Source organism: Harpegnathos saltator, unplaced genomic scaffold, assembly GCF_003227715.2.
Source record: "Harpegnathos saltator strain DR-91 unplaced genomic scaffold, Hsal_v8.6 scaffold86, whole genome shotgun sequence".
Taxonomy (NCBI): domain Eukaryota; kingdom Metazoa; phylum Arthropoda; class Insecta; order Hymenoptera; family Formicidae; genus Harpegnathos; species Harpegnathos saltator.
The window spans coordinates 768,994-787,319 of NW_020230713.1; the positions used below are offsets into that span (position 1 = coordinate 768,994).

At 38.9% G+C, this 18,326-nt stretch overlaps 4 protein-coding genes across 8 annotated transcripts; 1 reads left to right on the plus strand and 3 right to left on the minus strand.

The window, feature by feature from the left end:
• Positions 1 to 18: 18 nt before the first annotated feature.
• Positions 19 to 1,416, plus strand: LOC112590549 (uncharacterized). Its single transcript, XM_025307432.1, has 2 exons — positions 19 to 200; positions 258 to 1,416. Exons 1-2 carry the CDS (start codon positions 68 to 70, stop codon positions 431 to 433), a joined length of 309 nt encoding a protein of 102 aa, XP_025163217.1. The 5' UTR covers positions 19 to 67; the 3' UTR covers positions 434 to 1,416.
• Positions 1,128 to 2,720, minus strand: LOC105186900 (lysophospholipase-like protein 1). Its single transcript, XM_011147406.3, has 4 exons — positions 2,482 to 2,720; positions 2,212 to 2,336; positions 1,698 to 1,958; positions 1,128 to 1,537 (listed from the first exon to the last, which is right to left on the minus strand). The coding sequence occupies exons 1-4, from the start codon at positions 2,567 to 2,569 to the stop codon at positions 1,313 to 1,315; spliced, it is 699 nt and encodes a 232-aa protein (XP_011145708.1). The 5' UTR covers positions 2,570 to 2,720; the 3' UTR covers positions 1,128 to 1,312.
• A 3,209-nt stretch (positions 2,721 to 5,929) lies between these two features.
• Positions 5,930 to 7,336, minus strand: LOC112590551 (uncharacterized). The gene is made up of 5 exons (XM_025307445.1): positions 7,286 to 7,336; positions 7,073 to 7,176; positions 6,628 to 6,723; positions 6,258 to 6,536; positions 5,930 to 6,182 (listed from the first exon to the last, which is right to left on the minus strand). The coding sequence occupies exons 1-5, from the start codon at positions 7,334 to 7,336 to the stop codon at positions 5,930 to 5,932; spliced, it is 783 nt and encodes a 260-aa protein (XP_025163230.1).
• Positions 7,337 to 8,730: 1,394 nt separating this feature from the next.
• On the minus strand, positions 8,731 to 13,734 carry PMP34 (Peroxisomal Membrane Protein 34). 5 transcript variants are annotated; one of them, XM_025307424.1, is made up of 9 exons: positions 13,452 to 13,734; positions 12,498 to 12,785; positions 12,342 to 12,402; positions 11,761 to 11,827; positions 11,377 to 11,525; positions 11,022 to 11,135; positions 9,915 to 10,162; positions 9,748 to 9,815; positions 9,542 to 9,686 (listed from the first exon to the last, which is right to left on the minus strand). In XM_025307424.1, the coding sequence occupies exons 2-9, from the start codon at positions 12,570 to 12,572 to the stop codon at positions 9,542 to 9,544; spliced, it is 927 nt and encodes a 308-aa protein (XP_025163209.1). In that variant the 5' UTR covers positions 12,573 to 12,785; positions 13,452 to 13,734. The 5 variants fall into 5 exon arrangements, with proteins under 5 accessions (XP_025163212.1, XP_025163209.1, XP_025163208.1 ...); XM_025307423.1 differs by having other exon boundaries at positions 13,259 to 13,734; XM_025307426.1 differs by lacking the exon at positions 13,452 to 13,734 and adding an exon at positions 13,218 to 13,236.
• Between the last annotated feature and the right edge of the window lie 4,592 nt (positions 13,735 to 18,326).

Genomic DNA, 18,326 nt, shown 5'->3' on the forward strand with positions numbered 1-18,326 from the left:
AAAATATAATGTAATTAAATGCCGATCTCTAAAAACAAAGTTGGCGTGCTACTTAGAATGCATCTATATGTTTGTTTCAGCTCGTATCTACAAATACCGGTCTTGCGCAAAATGTATATGTACGATTTCTAGCACAACAAGAAAGAGCAACAGCGAGTGCCAAATTTCAAGATATAAGACCAGCAAGGAGGAAACGAAAGGTCAGATCACGATCATACATCCTGCGTCGTTACTGCGGACTTACTTTTTTTCTATAGCATCGGCAGCCAAATGTCTCGACGACGACACCAGGCGTCCATTCGTCTGTGCCGCTATGGAGAATTCCTGTTCTTCCTGTCTTATTCGTAAGACGCAACGTAGCGAACAGATTCACTCCAAAGATTCAGAAGTTTTGGGATTTGATCCAGGAAACTCGGAATCCAAGGACTTTTAGGATGCAAGGATCTGGAACTCTGTATAGAATGAGAACCCTAACTCAAAAATTCAACTTAAAAATTTTTTGACAATTTTATCGTTGGTTAGAGATAATTAATTGAAAGTTATCGTAGTATAAATGATACAAAAATAGATGCTAGCCAATATTTCTTTATATGCGTAAACTTCGTGAATTTGGAAGATCAATTAAAATTCCAAATGAAAAAATGAAAAAATTGAAAAGCAGATTGATGTAGACGAAAGAGAGAGATTGCTCGTGGCAAAAGCCACGTAATAAATGCAGGTAACCGACAATACGAGCACGCTCGTTCGTTTCACGTAAAAAGGGGTCAAGCGGATAGCATCGATTTTATTCAAATTCCCGGTTTTACTTAATAGGAGGTATTCATAGAGCCAAGGGAGAACATTTCGATGGTTCTATATAATCGCGTGTTAATTATGGCGAGCAATGAACCTAGGCGTTTCTTCGTCATCAAATAATTTCATAATTTTACGCGTATATAAACAGTCGTATCAATTGGTGTGAGAAACAATAAAATAATGAGATGCAAAACGGCAATCTCAATAATTCAAGGTCGAGAATATAATTTATTGATCTCGTGACTAAACATTATTACGAACTTCCAGTGTTGTCATTAATTTATGATGATCCATGATAGCATAATAACATGATACATTCCTTGTCACATGAATCAAGGTCTATCTCAAATTTATTGTTTTACTCCACGAGAAAAGAGTTCCGTAATTTTGCTTCAACCAGATTTATTATCATATAATTACCTAAAAGTAGATGCAACAATATTGCGCCATTTTGCACCCTAGTTTATAGTATGTTACGAATATTGACATTAATAATTCTGATTGACGATCAACTATATTATATGTCCGGCAAGATACTGAGAAGCCAATTTTTCCATCCTTGCACTTCTGAACGATTCAGATCATGGTCCATATTTGGCAGTGGTACAAATTTCACATTTACACCAAGTTCTTTCATATTCTTTGCAGTTTCTTCACCCCATTCAATAGGAACCAAAGTGTCCGCTGTACCATGGTATTGAAGAAGTGGTACTTTATTATTTTCTGGATTTATTTTCAAATGCTGCAATTATACATAGAAATAACTATATAAAATCAATTGTGGAAATAAAACATCATGTATTATATCTAAGCTATTAATCTTTACTAAAAGTAATAAGAAAAAAATTACCTTTTATAATTTGGACATAAAAAAAGTATCATGAAATATTGTATAAATATACCTCATATATTAAAGATCCCTTATTCAAGAAAGAAGACATAGCAAAGCAACCAGCTATGCTTGGCTTATATCTGTATGTTAAATGCAGCGCCAAAGCACCACCCATTGAGAAACCACCTAGAATTATTCTATTGTAAGGAATGCCATCTTCTACTTCCTTCTCAATCAATTTTGATACATCCTGACACATAGAATCAATTGACTTTACATGCTCTGGTACTTGATTAGATATTGCCATTCGGTCAAACCATACATTTTGCAACTGCAATACAATTTTAACATAATACATACTTAAATATTTGAGGCAATTTAATATAAATAGAAATATAATTTAAAAATTTTTGGAACTTAACATAGGAACCAATATTTTACTTCCAGTATCTACTTCCATAATCTATATCATTTGTTTTAATCAATCTTGAATACATCTCTTATAGTCAATTTATATCGATCATTTATATCAGAAACTATTCCTTTTAAGTATTCTACAATTAATCATAATTACATTACACTACCATCCCATCATTAGGTGTGTATGCTTGACTGGGTGCGCTAGGATAAACTAATCTTATGTGTGGAAATTGCAGTTCTTCTTTGGTATATATATTAATCCACTCTTTCATGTCTTCTGCTGTACCACCTGTGAATGATAAGTTATAACGAAATAAAACCATGACATCAATGTGACTCATTAAAACTTGCATTGCTGTATTCTGAATTTCGTCATATTTTTCTTTGCTTGTTAATATTGTTACAAAATATCACAAAAATGCTATTTATCTTACCGGAACCGTGAAAGAAAAATACAGTGGCGGTATGTTTTTTCGTGGCATGCACGATGTTTGCTTGCGAGATTCTTGCCATTAATGCCATTTTGCTTAAATAGCTAATTTATCAATTTCCGTCCGTTAAAATTATATAAAACAACTTGTGGTGAAACGTTTCGCAACTATGCAAGCGATTTTTTACGAAGAGATAAATGAAAACAAATAATCATAGACAAATAATATCCAAGAACGTAACAGATGGCTTGAAAATTCGCCGTACACTAACGCCCTCTTAGCGTAGTTCAGGCGATTTTTGGCGATCCTTTGTGTTGGTGGCAGTCTATTTTGAATTTATATGAATATACAAGATATATACTTTTTCATTTTAACATGAGTATATCATGAATAGTGCTATTATAATTATTATAATTTTATATTATACATTGTGTATTATAAATATAATTTATTTATTGTATTTAGAATTGTAAAAAAATAAATGCAGGAATAGGTATAACATATATAGGTATAATTGTAAAGGATAAATGTGAATAATTGTGTTTATTTCCAATTAAATGTTGAATATAATTTTTACATACAACTGTCCATTATATTATTTATTATTATATTTTGTCGTTTTTTATATACTTACTTTACCTATTACCTTACTTACTTATCTAGTAACATACCTAGTACTTTACTTACTTATCTAGCAACATATATAATTACATATAATTATATATATAACTATACAAAAACGACCAAGCAACGATGAAGACGACCAAAATGATCAAGATAACAATGAAGATGATTAAAACGACCAAGACAAGAAAATGAAGACGACCGAGACGACGAAGACGATGACGGAGACGATGAAGACGACGAAGACGACGACGGAGACAACGCAGACGACGAAGATAACGACGGAGACGACGACAAAGACAACGACGACGACGACGAAGACGACGATGAAGACGACGAAGACGATGACGACAACGACGACGACGAAGATTACGACGGAAACGACGAGGAAGACGATGAAGACGAAGATAACGAAGACAACGACGAAGACTACGAAGATGATAAAACGACACGAGTAGCGGCGAGATAAAGTACAAGTAGTAGCGCATTGTCCTTCCGCTCGCCGCGTGCCGGCAACAGTCGCTGTATCAAGTGAGCCGCGCTTTGTGCCGACCGGCTTTTTTAATATCATCTCGGCGCATTCATTACATTCCTATAATTAATAACTCGAGAGTTATTGCGAATATCGCAAAATGGTATGAGAGTTTTGTATTTATCTTAATTCGCTCTGTATTCATGAATTCCTCGGATCGAGCGAGGAATTCGTGAAACACTCTGTACATATGTCTTCGACTGCAATTTTAGTATTATTTCGACTTTGAATTATTAACTCAAAGAATGTCAACGTGTGTATATATTTAAAATAAAACTTATTCCAAATTTGCTCACGTCTCGCAATCCTAGGAGCATACACACACACATACATACACATTTGACCTGTTTTCCGTATTCGTTCGGAATATGGCTTTAGGTAGAAAAGTGTACCCATACGCCATTCTCCTGTTTTCCATATTGATAGCAGAGAGAGGAATCTGAGAGCGGCCAACACGGCGTTTTCGGCGACACCGACTTTCCGCACTGGGAAAGGACGCCATCTGCATCCATTTTGAGAGGCGAACTGCGATACTACATCCACTTTCAGATCTCGACGGTAAAAGCTGCCATACATGCGGTGAGCTCCGGCAACGGCTGCGTGACCAATCAAAGGCGCAAGGGTTGGGCAAGCTCCGGCATGCGTCTGTCTCCTGATTGGTCACCGCAGCCGTTTGCCGGAGCTCACCGCATGCATGGAGTCTTAGCTTTAAGCTGCATGTGGAATCAGTCCGATCTTTAAAGCCAGGTTTGGCAAGCTCCGGCATGCGTCTGACTCCTGATTGGTCACCGGCAGCCGGTTGCCGGAGCTCACCGCATGCATGGAGTCTTAGCTTTAGTCAGGTTTATTTATGCCATCTGAAGATGAACTTAAAGAAGTCTTAAGCGTGGTCTACAATGGCAGTAGCAGTAAGAAGTAAGCGTAAGCGGTAAGAAATAAACCAATCACAGTCGTTTATGACAAAAATAGTCAACTGTGGTTGGTCCATTTCTTACTGTTCACGCTTTCTTCTTACTGCTTACGGCCATTGTAGACCACACTTTAAATATATATATATAAAGACCTGACTATGAATACGGGTGTATTAGTCTTTATAGTATCTCGTCGATGGCGTAGCTAAAGTAGTCGGTATTATTATCGCTCTTTAATTATTTCCGGGCCCTTTGGCTGATACAAAAATTTACCCAAGGCTGTCAGTCTTTATATTACCTCGTCGGTGGCGAGAGCATCGAAGATATGTTTCGTAAATTTGAAACAGTAAAATCGCCAATATTCCGTTGTGCTATCTCAACATTTGCTACTTGACATGCGCAACTTTTGAAAAATAAAAGGAGCATAGCGATTGGTCGATTCGCAATGCCTCGCTTCGCGTCGCTTATGTGCAACAGTATTTCGAGAAGTACAGTCACCGCCATGTTCAGTTGAAGAACGGTCCGCAATAAATAGTTTGTACTCGACAAGCCGTTCGATATTTCTTGCGATTTCGGTTCGCCGAAGTTAAGTTTCGCATGTGAATTATAGCCGGGAGTGCTGAGAGTATGTTTCGCGTGTTGGATCCGGTAAAATATCGTCAATCAGCCGCTGCAAGTTATCTCGCGGTTGGAAATTCCGAGTAAAGTATCGCGCGTTCACTGAGTTATGGCTGCTCAAAGTTCAAAACACTATAATGAGACTTTTTGACTCGCCGAAGGAATCCTGTGCGCGAATTATCGTCGCGAGTGCCGAAAATAAGAGTCGTGTATTCGTTGCGACGAAATATTGTGGAAAATTTGCCGAGAAGAAATATTATCTCGCAATTGCAGTGATGCAGAACGGATTAGTTACCAGAGGGATTATGGTGCGGGAATTCGGATTCGAAAAGAAGAATTCGTCGAATGTATAACATGTGCGTGATTGTCGCCGGAAGTGTCGAAAATAAATCTCGCGCGTTTTCCGTAGTAAAATGTCAGTCGTAAATGAATATCTTGGTTCATTGAGAATATCGGATCGATACATTATCGCCTGTGTTCATTCCAACATAGCGGAGTTCTAGTCGACGTCCTTTACGTTTCCGATTCGCCGAAAAAAAGTGCTGTGCAAAGGAAATATCCTGCGGAATAATCCGTCAAGAGTGAAGTGATTCCGCGTTGTATACATTCAAGTCATCGTGTCTACACTTTTGACCTGTGGAGGAGTGGAAATCGGTGAGTTTACGCAGCAGAGACTGCAAGTATATTTATCCCATACAACCTTATCTCGTTTCCCTGTATAGAACAAAGTAGTATATATTTTTATCGTCAAGGGATTATAAAGCGATTACTGTTTTGCTCGGAAAAAAATGATAGGCCAGAAAACGATATCGAGAAATACATTGAAGAAAGAGAAACTCGTCGTTCTCATTCTTGCGGAATTATTCGTCAAAGAGGACGGTTTCACAGCGCGACACGTGTGCCTGAACATTTCCTTATCTTTGCCGTTCGTTTTAACGTGATTATAATCAACGTAATCCGACAGCAGATCCGTGTCTTCAGAGCTCATGTCGGTAAATTCACTGTCTCCCGCCGATTTCCTGTGAAGAAAGCTATAGATATAACCACGTAAAAGTTGCAATTTAAAGATCGAGCGTTCTTTCTGGATATTTTACTCGAACAATCTTCTAGTGCTTTCGATTTCCGAAGAACTGTCGTAATCCGTTTCAGTGTATCGACTCTTCGGAACAGTGGACGTGTATTTAAGATTGTTCCGCAAATGACAATTGCATTTTAACGATAAGCTTTTTATGCTCGCGGATGCAGCAGAACGCGGAACATCGTCAGCGCTTACGACAATCGGCGATTCGTTCGTCGATGTCGACAAATTTTGCTCGGGTTCTTCGAAGTCAATGTCAGCTTTCGAACTTTTCTCGAGAGGTTCGAGAAGTTTCCTGCATAAAATATATCTTTATGTAACACTTGTGAGGTTTTACTGCCGTAACTACGCAATACAACTTGGTTCTCAAACAGTTTGATTCTTACGTTGGGTTTGCACGAGCGACTTGCGCGATGTTCACGGTTCTTGATTTTTGATCATTCGGTTCCAAAGCTCCCTTTCTCGAAACGTTGTTCGATTCCCTAGAGTTAGGTATTGGAGAATGAATGATTTACTACACTATGTGTTATATTATTATATGAGATATGATTTATTGCATTGTTAAAATACGAGCATGCGTGTGTCAAAATGAGTTATTTGGCACACGATTATTTATTGTGACGACAGAATAAAAGCACTAGTGAATGACTATCGGGATTTATTGAATAATTATTTACGGTTACAATTATAGAGATGAATTGGAAAATAATAACATATAAATTATTCGATATTCGAACAATTCTAGTTACATCATTTTAAATAAGAGTATACAGAAATAAATATAAATAATTAACTGGTATAGGTATTTTGCTAATTACAATTTTATCTTACTTGTATACATGTATTTGATGCATCAATTTTTCCTCCTCATTACGTGCGGGCGATTTTAAACCCGCGGTTTCTTTTGATTTATTTCTCACTGGCAATTTTGTACTCTGTACGCACGCAATTGAAGTTAACAGGATACATATTAACTAATATTACTGATATGGATATTCTTATAAGTATATACTTATAAATATATAATTATAAGTGTAATTATACCGGTTGAACGTGGGACTCTTCGTCTGTGGGTAAGAAGAAATTAGGCTTCATTCGCGGAATTTTGCTGGCTTTATTTCGTGAAATGCACAATCTTGCATTTTCAATAGTTCCGTCGTTTTCGAAATTTTCATCCTTGCGTAAATTTACCGTTTCTTCGAATGTAGCTTTGCTCTCAAATCTGTTTTCATTCACTGCAGTTTCTGCTTGTTTCCGAGTGTCTCTCGTCGTCAGTCCCTTCTAAATATTACATAGTTCGCAGTTTTTTATAGTTTTTTTTTTACAGAGATTAATAAACATAGTTGAAAATTTGTAGGACAAACTTGATGAATGTCAAGTGGTGTTTCTTGATTTATAGTAACGACATCTCGACAGATATCTGCACAAAATGCCGACTCTTTAATTTTCAAGACGTCACAAACTTGCGCACGAGCCTTCGTAATTTTCTTTGGCCGCATCTTCGATCTGACTCCGATTCCTCTCTTCTTAATCGTTACACTCATCTTTCCGCAAGAAGTAGAAAAAAAGTTTGCCTTCTCTTTCGGTGTTGGCGATACGTTGCAACGGTCTAGACATGGTTCTCCCGTATTATTATCAATCTCAGAACACGTGGGAATATCTGGTTGACTAATAGCCGCCTCGTAATTATAAGACACGACCGCAGGTTTTGCCTTCGTTTCAGGTTTGCTTTTTCCGACGACCGTTGAACCGACTGGTTCTCCTCTGATTATATTTTCGCGTGCGCTGCGTTGAGATAATGAGTTCATCGTGTCTCCAACATGACTGATGTTACAGCTAGAATTATTTATTGCTGTCACTAACTCTTTTTTCTATATATATTTCAACTTCGTCCTGATAAAAGTTCGGTTACAATGAGAGGAATGATAAATAAGTATTTAACAATATTAAAATGTGTGTTTCTTCCGGATGGATACCGTGTCGTAATTCAGTTTTGTGCCGACGTTTGTGACGCAAATGCGCATTGCAGCTTGCATCATCAGGGCTAGGAACTCCGATACTGTATCGGTATCAATATCGGAGCTCCTAGCCCTGATGACGCAAGTTGCAATGTTTGCGAAACGTCGGCACAAAGCTGAATCACGACGCGGTATCTATCCCGAAGAAACACACCCTGATTGTATCGATGGACGCGAAAGTCTAAAAACTAATATTAAAATGTACCAAATGCCTATTTCGTACTGGAAACGCTATAAATGTAACGACACCTAAAAACTATTACTAATTAAAACGTCGTATAAATTCATAGATAAAGAGAAGGTAGAGTTCTATTTTTTTACTCACGTGGAAATTGCGGACTTGCATACATCAAGCTGAGCTTGATCTTTAAGCGACCTACGTATTTTAAGTTTAGATAGGAGCCTCAATAGCGTCTCGGATCGCTTGCGAGCGATCTTGCGGCTGTGATCGCGACGCGCGTTGATATTTAGACGCTCTGTCTCTTCATCCTGCCTTCTCACGTTTGCCTTTCGCGTCAACAGAAGCGGCGATACCAAGTGACTCAACTTATTCCGAAATTGCGGTCGAATGCGAAGCTGTGATTTTCGTAAATTCGCCAGTATCCCGCGTGAATACGTTCACATCTTTCATCGGATACTTCTACAGATACGTTCGTCCGACCGTCTAACCACTCGTTTTGTCGGCGCGATGTCATGCAATCGCAATAAAATTAGCGATCGCGCGTTTCAATATCAACTCGACCATTGAGCCTCTTCACTTCGTACACTTTGTTCAATTTAATCGAGTTTTTCGTGGCCATCTCAATGTGTGAATTTTTCACGATGACGAAGTACGCAAGTTTTACGTAAAAATTATTAATTAATGAACGAAAAAGACTGATATAAATCTTTTTGGAAACAAGATTCGATCAATTGCCTCCCGAGAATTTATGTAATTTTATATAGCGTTACTTCATGCATATTTACCATAAGAAAATTTGTCAAGAAAATAAAAATCTGCTATAAAATAGGAGCAACGCAAGATCGGTATTCATAGTCAATCATCATTTAGTAAATAATCAGCAGCTTCATAAAGGTGTGATTATTCGTCAATTTGCATTTGTTTCTCATACGTGCTAAATATTCATCCTATATAACAGCCTATGAATACAAATCTGTGATTCATTACTCTTACACCTTGCAAATAATTTATAACAATGAAAACTAGCTTAAGAGGCTTGATCCGAAGACAGATGTCGATTGAAAATATTAAGCTCGTTTCTCCGTTGCGACGTTACAATCGTTATCTGAGAACGGGTCTATGTAGAAGTATACGAAAAACGAATCGTGCGATTTTTTCGTAAGCCAAAAACATCAGGGCTGCTGTGAGAACAGTCTGCAGCAGCTTCGCCTCCATTCCCTTGTACAAACCACGTAGCCCTTGCTTCCTGTAAATATCACAAATATATCGTTTTCGCAAATACGCTAATCTAAATAATATATACTTACTTCAAAATGTAAATTAATATCTGTAGCGTGCCTGCGTTCCGAGGTAGATTAGGATATTTGTGCCCGTGCTGGAAAATTGCAATATTCAGGAATTAGTCGAGCAATAAAATGTGCGTATTTGAATTTCACTTCAAGATATGTGGAAAGTGTATTCTGTCGCTGCTCACTCTAAGGTTTGTTTGCACGAGCTGCAGGGGATACGTGAGCGAGGTAGCGATCGTTTTCGCAATTGCGCCGATGGCGAAGAAAATCCACGCCGGTGGCTGAGCACCGCCCAGAGACATATTGACTCTTCTCTTGATGCTCTCGTATGTCATAAATTGAATTGCAGGATTCACGACTAGCATCAGACTCGGCAATGTGCCTGCCCAAAGATGTTGCAATCCTTCGTATTTCCATATGTGTTTGATACCGTCTGTCAACAGGATGATGTAAGGAAACTATTGTTTAATATACATGAAGATAGAGTTAGTTTCGCATGTTTAAGTAATGTAACAGCGTATAATTTCGCTCGAAGGAAATCTTTGCAAACATTCTATAGAATATTCGGTTCTTTTTGAAGCCAGATTTGTTAATTGCAAAACATTATACATCGAAGTAAACAAGAAATTATTGGGTCATCATTGGGTGATGCAAACAAAAAATTATTTAATTCTGAAACTTATTGGTCTTTGTAAACTACTACGTTATTTACTTCGAGACTTCCATTATATTTAGACTTTCATATTGATTTCTTATAGCGTATAGTTATCTTATAAGTTAATAAATTCATAATGTGTGTATTATCACTAGGTGTACCGTTTGCATATTATGAATTTATTAACTTATGTATGTGTAAGATGAGAGAATGTAAAGTTTTTAATAATGGTGATGACTAATCGTAAAAAAGAACACAAACATAGCTTAAGTTAAAAACAAGACTAATTACAGTTCAATTATATGTGAGGCTCCTGCTTGAGCATTCGCAATTTATGCTATTTATGCGCAAAATATCGCGGTTTTGCTGTTTTAAATAACAGAGTATTCTGATTTTAAGTTTTAAGCATAATGATGCTTAACATTATTGTAAATGCATATTATTTTTGATAATACGTATACATATATAATGAGATTTACAATGCACGAACACAACATCGAGGTCAAGAATATTCTCCTCATTTGGTGTATTCTGATGCATATATATTGGTTCAAAAGATAAACCAAGTTTTATTGTAAAAACGAAATAACTCTGTTGAAATGCTCGTTCAAGTCTATTTTTATGGAAATTGACTCACCATACAAAGTATCGTATTCATTGTTATTTCTTTCCGGAGCTGTCGCGACACCTCTCATTTTTAGCCTCGTGTTTACTACCCACAAAGGTGTCGTCGTCAGAACATTAATAACACCTGAAAGAAATATGACACCTTAAAAACGGAAGCTGAGGCTGCTTGCTTTTAATTATTACGCAATGATACACACTCAGGGCAATATATAGCATAAAATGAAAAAAAGAACCGATGTCTCGTATCTCGTTCTCTCTTTAGCGTAATGTTTTTAAGATATTTGGCATGTGTACCTCTTTATCTTTATGGCAAAATGTAAAAAGAAATTCAAATTTCGAAGTATATGACGGACAAGCGATAATACCCGCTATAGATGCGAGAAGAAGGTCGCTTCCTGCTGTTTGGTTTCTCCTGCTTCTCAGCTCTTTTAAACCGTGGAATGTGTAGAAGTAAACAAAATTACTGGCACACAGGCTCTGCAGAACAGGAACGATGCCTCTGTATAGCGTGCACCTTGAAGAAGTCAAAGGCGATAAAAAACATAAGACTATTAGATCGTGTGTATTGAACAACTAATAATAATTGTAAAATGTCGATTTAGTTATTAACGTGACAAAAATGCCAATCGAATCGTTCATTGAGATTCCTCGAGGAAAGTTCGTTGAATCGTCATCGTGGTCGTCACAAAAGACATGCGCATTTATAAATTGAGAGGTTAAATTTGTGTTAATTATAGTCGGATACATACGGCCCTTCCTTAGCAACGAGTTCTTGTAAGACCGCCAACGTGTTCCTCGACTGCCGACCCTCCTCCACTGCAAACAACACAATAGATTTGTCAGGACCGAACGAATGAGGAGCGAGAAAGTGACGCACAAACAGCAGTTTCTTTATTTTACGATAACGATCTTCCACGCGTTTTGTTACAAGACGTTTGTTCCGAGATAAAAATATCTTCGTACATTGACGCAAGTGAAGAGGCAATTGCTAAACTGCATCTATTTACATGCAATAATACGAAACTCGCACTTTTTGCACGGGAATGATATACGAGTATGTGTGAAGAGATACGAACAGGCTATTAATATTAAATACAAAAGCATGCTAATAAATGGCATGAATACACTGACAAATGAAAAAATATTGATGACCATGTATTCGCGAATACATGGACAATAAAACGACAAGATATCGCTTCGAGCGAACAACCTCGTGCTTAATAAGACTGAAAGACGCTCGCTCGCCTGACGATATTTCACAATGTACCGCGGAGGAAACAAGCGCATAATTGATCCGTCATATAGCTAGATAGATACAGATTTAGCTTACATTGTAAGCGGCTTCGCACGGTATCCAAGGGGTAGAAAGCTGCCATCGCGACTACGCTACCCTGAAAGCAAAATGTCAAGAGTTACATCCTGCGGTCAGATAGGCGCGCGCGCGCGCAAGTTTGTGGAATTTCCGACATGCGAGAAGTTTACTCACCGCCGCGCCGGATATCGCGTGCACCAGCGTGTCGTACGAGAAGATGTTTCTGTTGCTCGGCCCGCCACCACCCATTTTCGCGGCTCACGCGTCAGACACGCGTGTGTCCTCGATCCGATGGCTCGTGAATTGCAACGTGAACTTGGGGAATTCGGAGCTACCCCGAGGGGCTATTACTGCGTGGCTAATGAAATTCGAGTAGCAGCGTGTCGAATTACCGAGCTGTGAAACGCGCCGATCGATCGGCGACTAGCAAGTCATTCTTCCGCAAAGCGGTCTGTGGTTACCCTGTAACAGATTACGGTTTTACGATTAGGGTTTTAGGTTTTATCTTTCGCCCATCCGCAGTGCAAACAAGTTAGCCGAACGTAAAATTACGGGTATATCTTTCCTGTACTCTGATTCTGACCGAGAAAAAATGTATCTAATCTCTTTACACGGAATATATTCCACTATCTCTGATCCAAAGTCAGATGAGCAGAGTGAAGCTCGAATTCAAATAGTCGTAAGTAAAATAAAATCCTTCGGAAATGATGAACACGATTTTATGAAAGAGACCCGCCTCTATTTCGCGTGTTATACTGATTCGTGCACCGTTTCCACGTCATGTGAACCAACGAACATTTTTCTAACACGCAGTAATCATCAATTTCTATCAATTCACTAATTTGAACTCATCAACTCGCTGTATACAACAGATTTATGCAAGATAATTCTCACTGTAGATCGGATAATTCGTACAACTTCACAACTGAACTTACTCGTACTGCCGCGCGTTGAGACTCCAATCCGAAATCGGCGAGTCATTGGATCACGCGATAACAGAACGTTCAACACTCGAACATTTTTGTTGGCTCTGAAGTCGTATAATGTTGACTTAACGACAGAACGCGCAGCACCGTCGCGCGAGCGAAAATGTGTCACAGTGAGACGTTACTTATATAAGTGGCGAACCTCTCGACGCTCTCGTGTTTAGTGTAGACTTCAGCGATGGTCTATTCGAGTACAACGGTCAGCTGTTACGTCATCGTAGATGTTTGGCCTTGTGTGTTATCGTTAGTCGTGAGAACCTTGGCGCAAATTATGTTATCGTTGAGCAATTCGACTCGGCTTTACGCGTGGCTCTCGATCGGTCTTTCACGGCTCGCTCTCGTAAATATCCGTGCAGACTGCAGTCGCTAATATACCGCGACATGACGAGAGGATGCGGCGCACGCAACGGCCGGCACGCTTGCGCTCTCGGCCTGTATGCTTCAGCAGCGTCGAGGTCGATGTGGTGCACGAGGTTCATGCGCGGTGACGTGAGAGTAGAGGCCGATCGCGCGGTCGTTAGTAATTCATCCCCACGGTAATCTGTGTATCGGAGAAACTTGGAAAGTGCGGAAAACGGGTGAAACGGGATTTCGAAATGCGGCGGAAATTGCGACGTGTGCGAAGTTGGCCCCGCACTTTTCGAATTTTATATTTTTCCGAATTGTGCTGCATTTTGTGCTACGTTTGTGCCGTAATCCGCAACTCTGTAATTCAAAGTATACTCAAGAAAATTAAGAAAAACTAAATTTTTGGTAGCCCCGCACTTTTCGAATTTTGAATTTTTCTTTATTGTGCCGTATTGTGCTATATGTTTGTGTTGATTTGTGCCGCAAACGTGAGACCGATAACTTCAATAACATTTAAGAAAAAGAAATAAAAACGAAAATTTGCCAGCCCTCCACTTTTGTCCGAATGAACCCAATTTTTGTTTGTGAATTCCTACCAATTTGTGCCGCGTTGTGCCGTTTGAAGAAACTGGATATCTCTTTTCGTTCAGTAGAAAAGAAATGTTAAAGTTAAAATACAAATTAATAAATAACTTTTTTTACAATGCATTTATCGCAAGTCTGCAAGTTGTGCTGAATTGTGCTAATTGAGTACAATAAGAAACCACTTAGATATGTATCCAAAACTACTCGGTTGCAAAAAAAATTTGCAAAAATTGATGATTGATGATTCAAAAAAAAATTTTTCACATTTTCGAAATATCGAAAGTTGTGTCGGATTGTGTTAGTCAAACCTAACACAACTTTGTCTAATTGCAAAATGTCCTCAGATAGCTAGTTTTCGCAGTACAAGCATTCAAAGAAAATAATTTTTAGGAATAATTTTAGGAATAATTTTCAGATCACTGTAGCTCTTGAACCATGGTAAATATTCGAATTCTACGAGTTGTACTAAATTGTGCTAGTCGAGTACAACAAGAAACGACTAAGACATGTTCCGAAAATTGCACAGCTTGTAAAAAAATTAGCAAAAAGTGGTGGGCAAAAATTTTTTTTACATTTTCGAAATTTTGAAAGTTGTGCCGGATTGTGCTAGTTAAACCTAAAAATTGCGGGGCTGGCAAACTTTCGTTTTTATTTTTTTTTCAAATGTTATTAAAGTTATCGGTCTTATGTTTGCGGCACAAATCAGCACAAACATAACACAATACAGCACAATAAGAAAAAACTCAAAATTCGAAAAGTGCAGGGCTACCAAAAATTTAGTTTCTTCTTTATTTTCTTGAGTACGCTTTGAGTTACAGAGTTGCGGATTGCGCAATACAGCACAAACGTAGCACAATGCAGCACAATTCAGAAAAATATAAAATTCGAAAAGTGCGGGGCCAACTTCATGCACATAAAATTGCGTGGGACTGCTCGACGCTCTTTCGACCGCGCCTGTCGGTTTTGATTTTGTGCTCTTCGAATTTGCATTTCCTTGACATACCGAGGAAGCGTGTTTCTTATTAACTTGTTCATAAGAATAAACAGCTTATAAGAAGGAAATTTTAATAATCATGAAGTCAGGTTTTTTCCGCGTAAACAGTCCACGTGTGAGAACGTGAAGTCAGATGTTGGAGTTAACATCTCGTTTCCGATATTCGCGATGCAAACGCGCAAATTGTATGACGTAGGAGAGAGAGAGAGAGAGAGAGAGAGAGAAGGGGGGGGAGAGATTTTCGGATGTACCGCATGACGTCTGGAATTCTCCAAGTTCTCGTCACAGTTTAATTAAACATTCCGACATCTGCACGGAACATTGTAATCACCCCTGTTTCCCAAATCGAAAATCGCTGTCAACGTATATGACGATGCCTTTTTCATAAATCTCGCGAGTCGTAAGTCCACGATACAAAGATAAATTTAGGACGAGGTCGATTGAATAATTTTCTTAAGTTTGCTTAAGAGAGATCTTGTAATGAATTCATGAAGCGTGTGTCTGTAAAGTGGACACGTCAATCTATTAATATAAAATAAAATATGTAGACTATTTGTTTTTGTCTATTAACAGGATAATGTGCTAATTTTATAGATACACGAAGCGTAGAAAACTTATAACTAAAATGAAGAAGGTAAACGGTCAATTCTGATATATACAAGATAATTGCATTATGTTCGACAAATTTTCCGCCATCTAAAAAGACTAACTTCACGAACAGTCGTAAAAATTTCAACTTGAATGGCATAATGTGTGGCATAAAAGATATCGCCAAATACTTGGAGTTCTCACAATGTCATTATCTTGGAAGAAAACACAATATGCAAAGTGAATTAGAACTCGACGTGCGCTCGAATCTTTTAAAGTTAAATAATTATGAAATTATGTACGGAGCAAAGTTAACCGTATTATTAAATATTTCATCGAGCTAAGAGAAACCTTCGCATACTTTAACGTCATATTTTTAATACGATTATCTTGAACGTACTATTTCTGCCCGTTGTTGCTTTCAATCTAACGAAAACTCAATCGAGCCCTTTTTCAGCTCCAGCTTGATTGAACCGCTTTTGCATCGCCTTCCGGGCGACAAAGGAATTTTTTAGCGCTTTTTATCTCCGTCAACGAAATAACGCATGATTTCTTTTTATAATGGAAACCACGTGAGAATGTATTAAACACACGAAACATCATTGTTAATCGTTTGCACAGTACATTTCAAACCGCTAAAGATCGATCATATCAACTGAATTTTACAAAAGCTTTTCCACCAGCGAAATTTTATCTTGTTGTACATTGTGTTTTATTTATTCATTTATTTATTTCGTCAATAGTAACAGCCGTTGCCTGACTGAAGCCTCGGTTCGCGCTTTTTTTTCGCCAAAAATTTGAAAAACTAGTACGCAATGGCTCGAACAGAGATTCCGATATCGTGTTCGTCTCGTTACGGTGAGCATTAAATTCCAGATCCTGTCATAGCGAGGAGATTAATACATAAGAAAATTCGACTAACGAATTATCGATCAAACCAATAATATAGAGTAATCCACCGGAGGCGATAATTGACAAATCGTAGCCGGCAGGCAACGGCTACGATGGAAATCTGGTTTAAGTCAATTTTACTCGGGTCGTATCTGTGTAGCGCGAACGCGATTTCTCGCTCCGTAGATTAAAGTGTCATCGTGGGTTTGATACGAGCGGGATCGCTCGTTATTTCGCGGATATTTCGGTATCCGCTTTCGGTTTCGCTGGCAGGAGGAGGAGGTGGACATTAACAAGTACATGAGAGTGGCTGAAAGAATCGTACGAGGGCATGGAGAAAATGTCATTTATTCGATACAAAATGCGAGCACAATCGCGCATGTTCGCGACACTGATCACCTTTATTTGTTTATCTTTTTGTCTTCTTATTTTCTTTACCGCTTACAGCGACGTAGCTCCGTTCCGATGAAGTTTTGCTTTGCGCTGTTCGGTCGTAATCGGCTGATGGGCCGCTTAATTGGTCGAATCGTCGATTGTACCTTAGAGAGTAACTGTATAGCCGAGAGATTACGGGAGGAGAAAGAATGCTTCGTCCACGTGTGTCGCGGACAGTCGTGAGGCTCTATGTTGTGTGCGTGTATATGTGTGGTACCTCATCGGTCATGGAGTATCTGCGCGACAACTGATACACTGGAGCAGAGAGTATATCTTTCTTCAAATAGACAGGGAGGAGAAGAAGAAAAATCCGCACAGAATCTGGTAAATTTCACGAATTGTCGAAATCGAAAACTTTTATAAGTACATATTGTAACATATACGTCGAATACGTCGGTTTTCATGTATCGAATTATTGTCCCTCTTACTTTTCGATTTACAAGAGGCAGGCGGAAAACCATTTAAACTTAGTCACGAATGAATTATTCTCCTCGCTACGGAAATCGAATATAATTTTTCAAGACTTAATGTTTCACGTCTCATGTGATTCTCCGTCTTGCTTGCGATTCCATTGAATCAGGTATGGAAGGTTCGATCGCATGTACGTCTGTTGGATGCACGACCGATGGGGGGATAATTCACGCGAGTTTGTCCGATACGTTTTAACAAGTTCGAGACGCATAGAAAAGGAGGTCGAGATACAGAAGTATCGATTGACTTTACGCGAAGCACGACGCTTCTCGCACACGACGCGGTCGCTTTTCGTCATCGCGACAAAAGTGGTCTCGCAGATCGCGCGCGCCGTGCGAATGGACAGAACCGACGAATGGACGAACGATGACGAGTGTCGGCCTCGACAAAGAATCGGTAACGTCCTCGACCGAGAATCCATTCGTGTGTATTCTTTAACTAAGCATGAACGTGCGCGCGCGCGCGCGCGCAAGCAGAATTCAGCGGAAGAATCGGCGGAATAACAGGGCTTCGAATATTCCACGGTTCCTTGGATCGAGTGCTATTAGCGGAATTACAGTGGCGTTCTGTAGGTCTCTTGTCGGTGGGTATAACGTCGCTTCTTCTTCGCGTGCCGGAACTCGCGCGAGGCTACGATGGGCGCAGTTAACTAATTCGGTAAAAGCTTTTTCATCGCGTTCTCTCTCGTACGCGAGACATGACGCG

Coding starts and splice junctions, on each gene's coding strand:
- LOC112590549 (XM_025307432.1), top strand. CDS start 68: ATGTTTGTTTCAGCTCGTATCTACAAATACCGGTCTTGCGCAAAATGT. Junction 201..257: donor CAGCAAGGAGGAAACGAAAG/GTCAGATCACGA, acceptor TTTTTTCTATAG/CATCGGCAGCCAAATGTCTC.
- LOC112590551 (XM_025307445.1), bottom strand. CDS start 7,336: ATGAAGCCTAATTTCTTCTTACCCACAGACGAAGAGTCCCACGTTCAA. Junction 6,537..6,627: donor GTCGCTCGTGCAAACCCAAC/GTAAGAATCAAA, acceptor TATTTTATGCAG/GAAACTTCTCGAACCTCTCG. Junction 6,183..6,257: donor AGCACTAGAAGATTGTTCGA/GTAAAATATCCA, acceptor CTTTCTTCACAG/GAAATCGGCGGGAGACAGTG.
- PMP34 (XM_025307427.1), bottom strand. CDS start 12,572: ATGGGTGGTGGCGGGCCGAGCAACAGAAACATCTTCTCGTACGACACG. Junction 11,526..11,760: donor CTCGTTGCTAAGGAAGGGCC/GTATGTATCCGA, acceptor GACTTCTTCAAG/GTGCACGCTATACAGAGGCA. Junction 10,163..11,021: donor TGAATACGATACTTTGTATG/GTGAGTCAATTT, acceptor TCCTGTTGACAG/ACGGTATCAAACACATATGG.
- LOC105186900 (XM_011147406.3), bottom strand. CDS start 2,569: ATGGCATTAATGGCAAGAATCTCGCAAGCAAACATCGTGCATGCCACG. Junction 1,959..2,211: donor ACACACCTAATGATGGGATG/GTAGTGTAATGT, acceptor ATTGTATTGCAG/TTGCAAAATGTATGGTTTGA. Junction 1,538..1,697: donor AGGGATCTTTAATATATGAG/GTATATTTATAC, acceptor GTATAATTGCAG/CATTTGAAAATAAATCCAGA.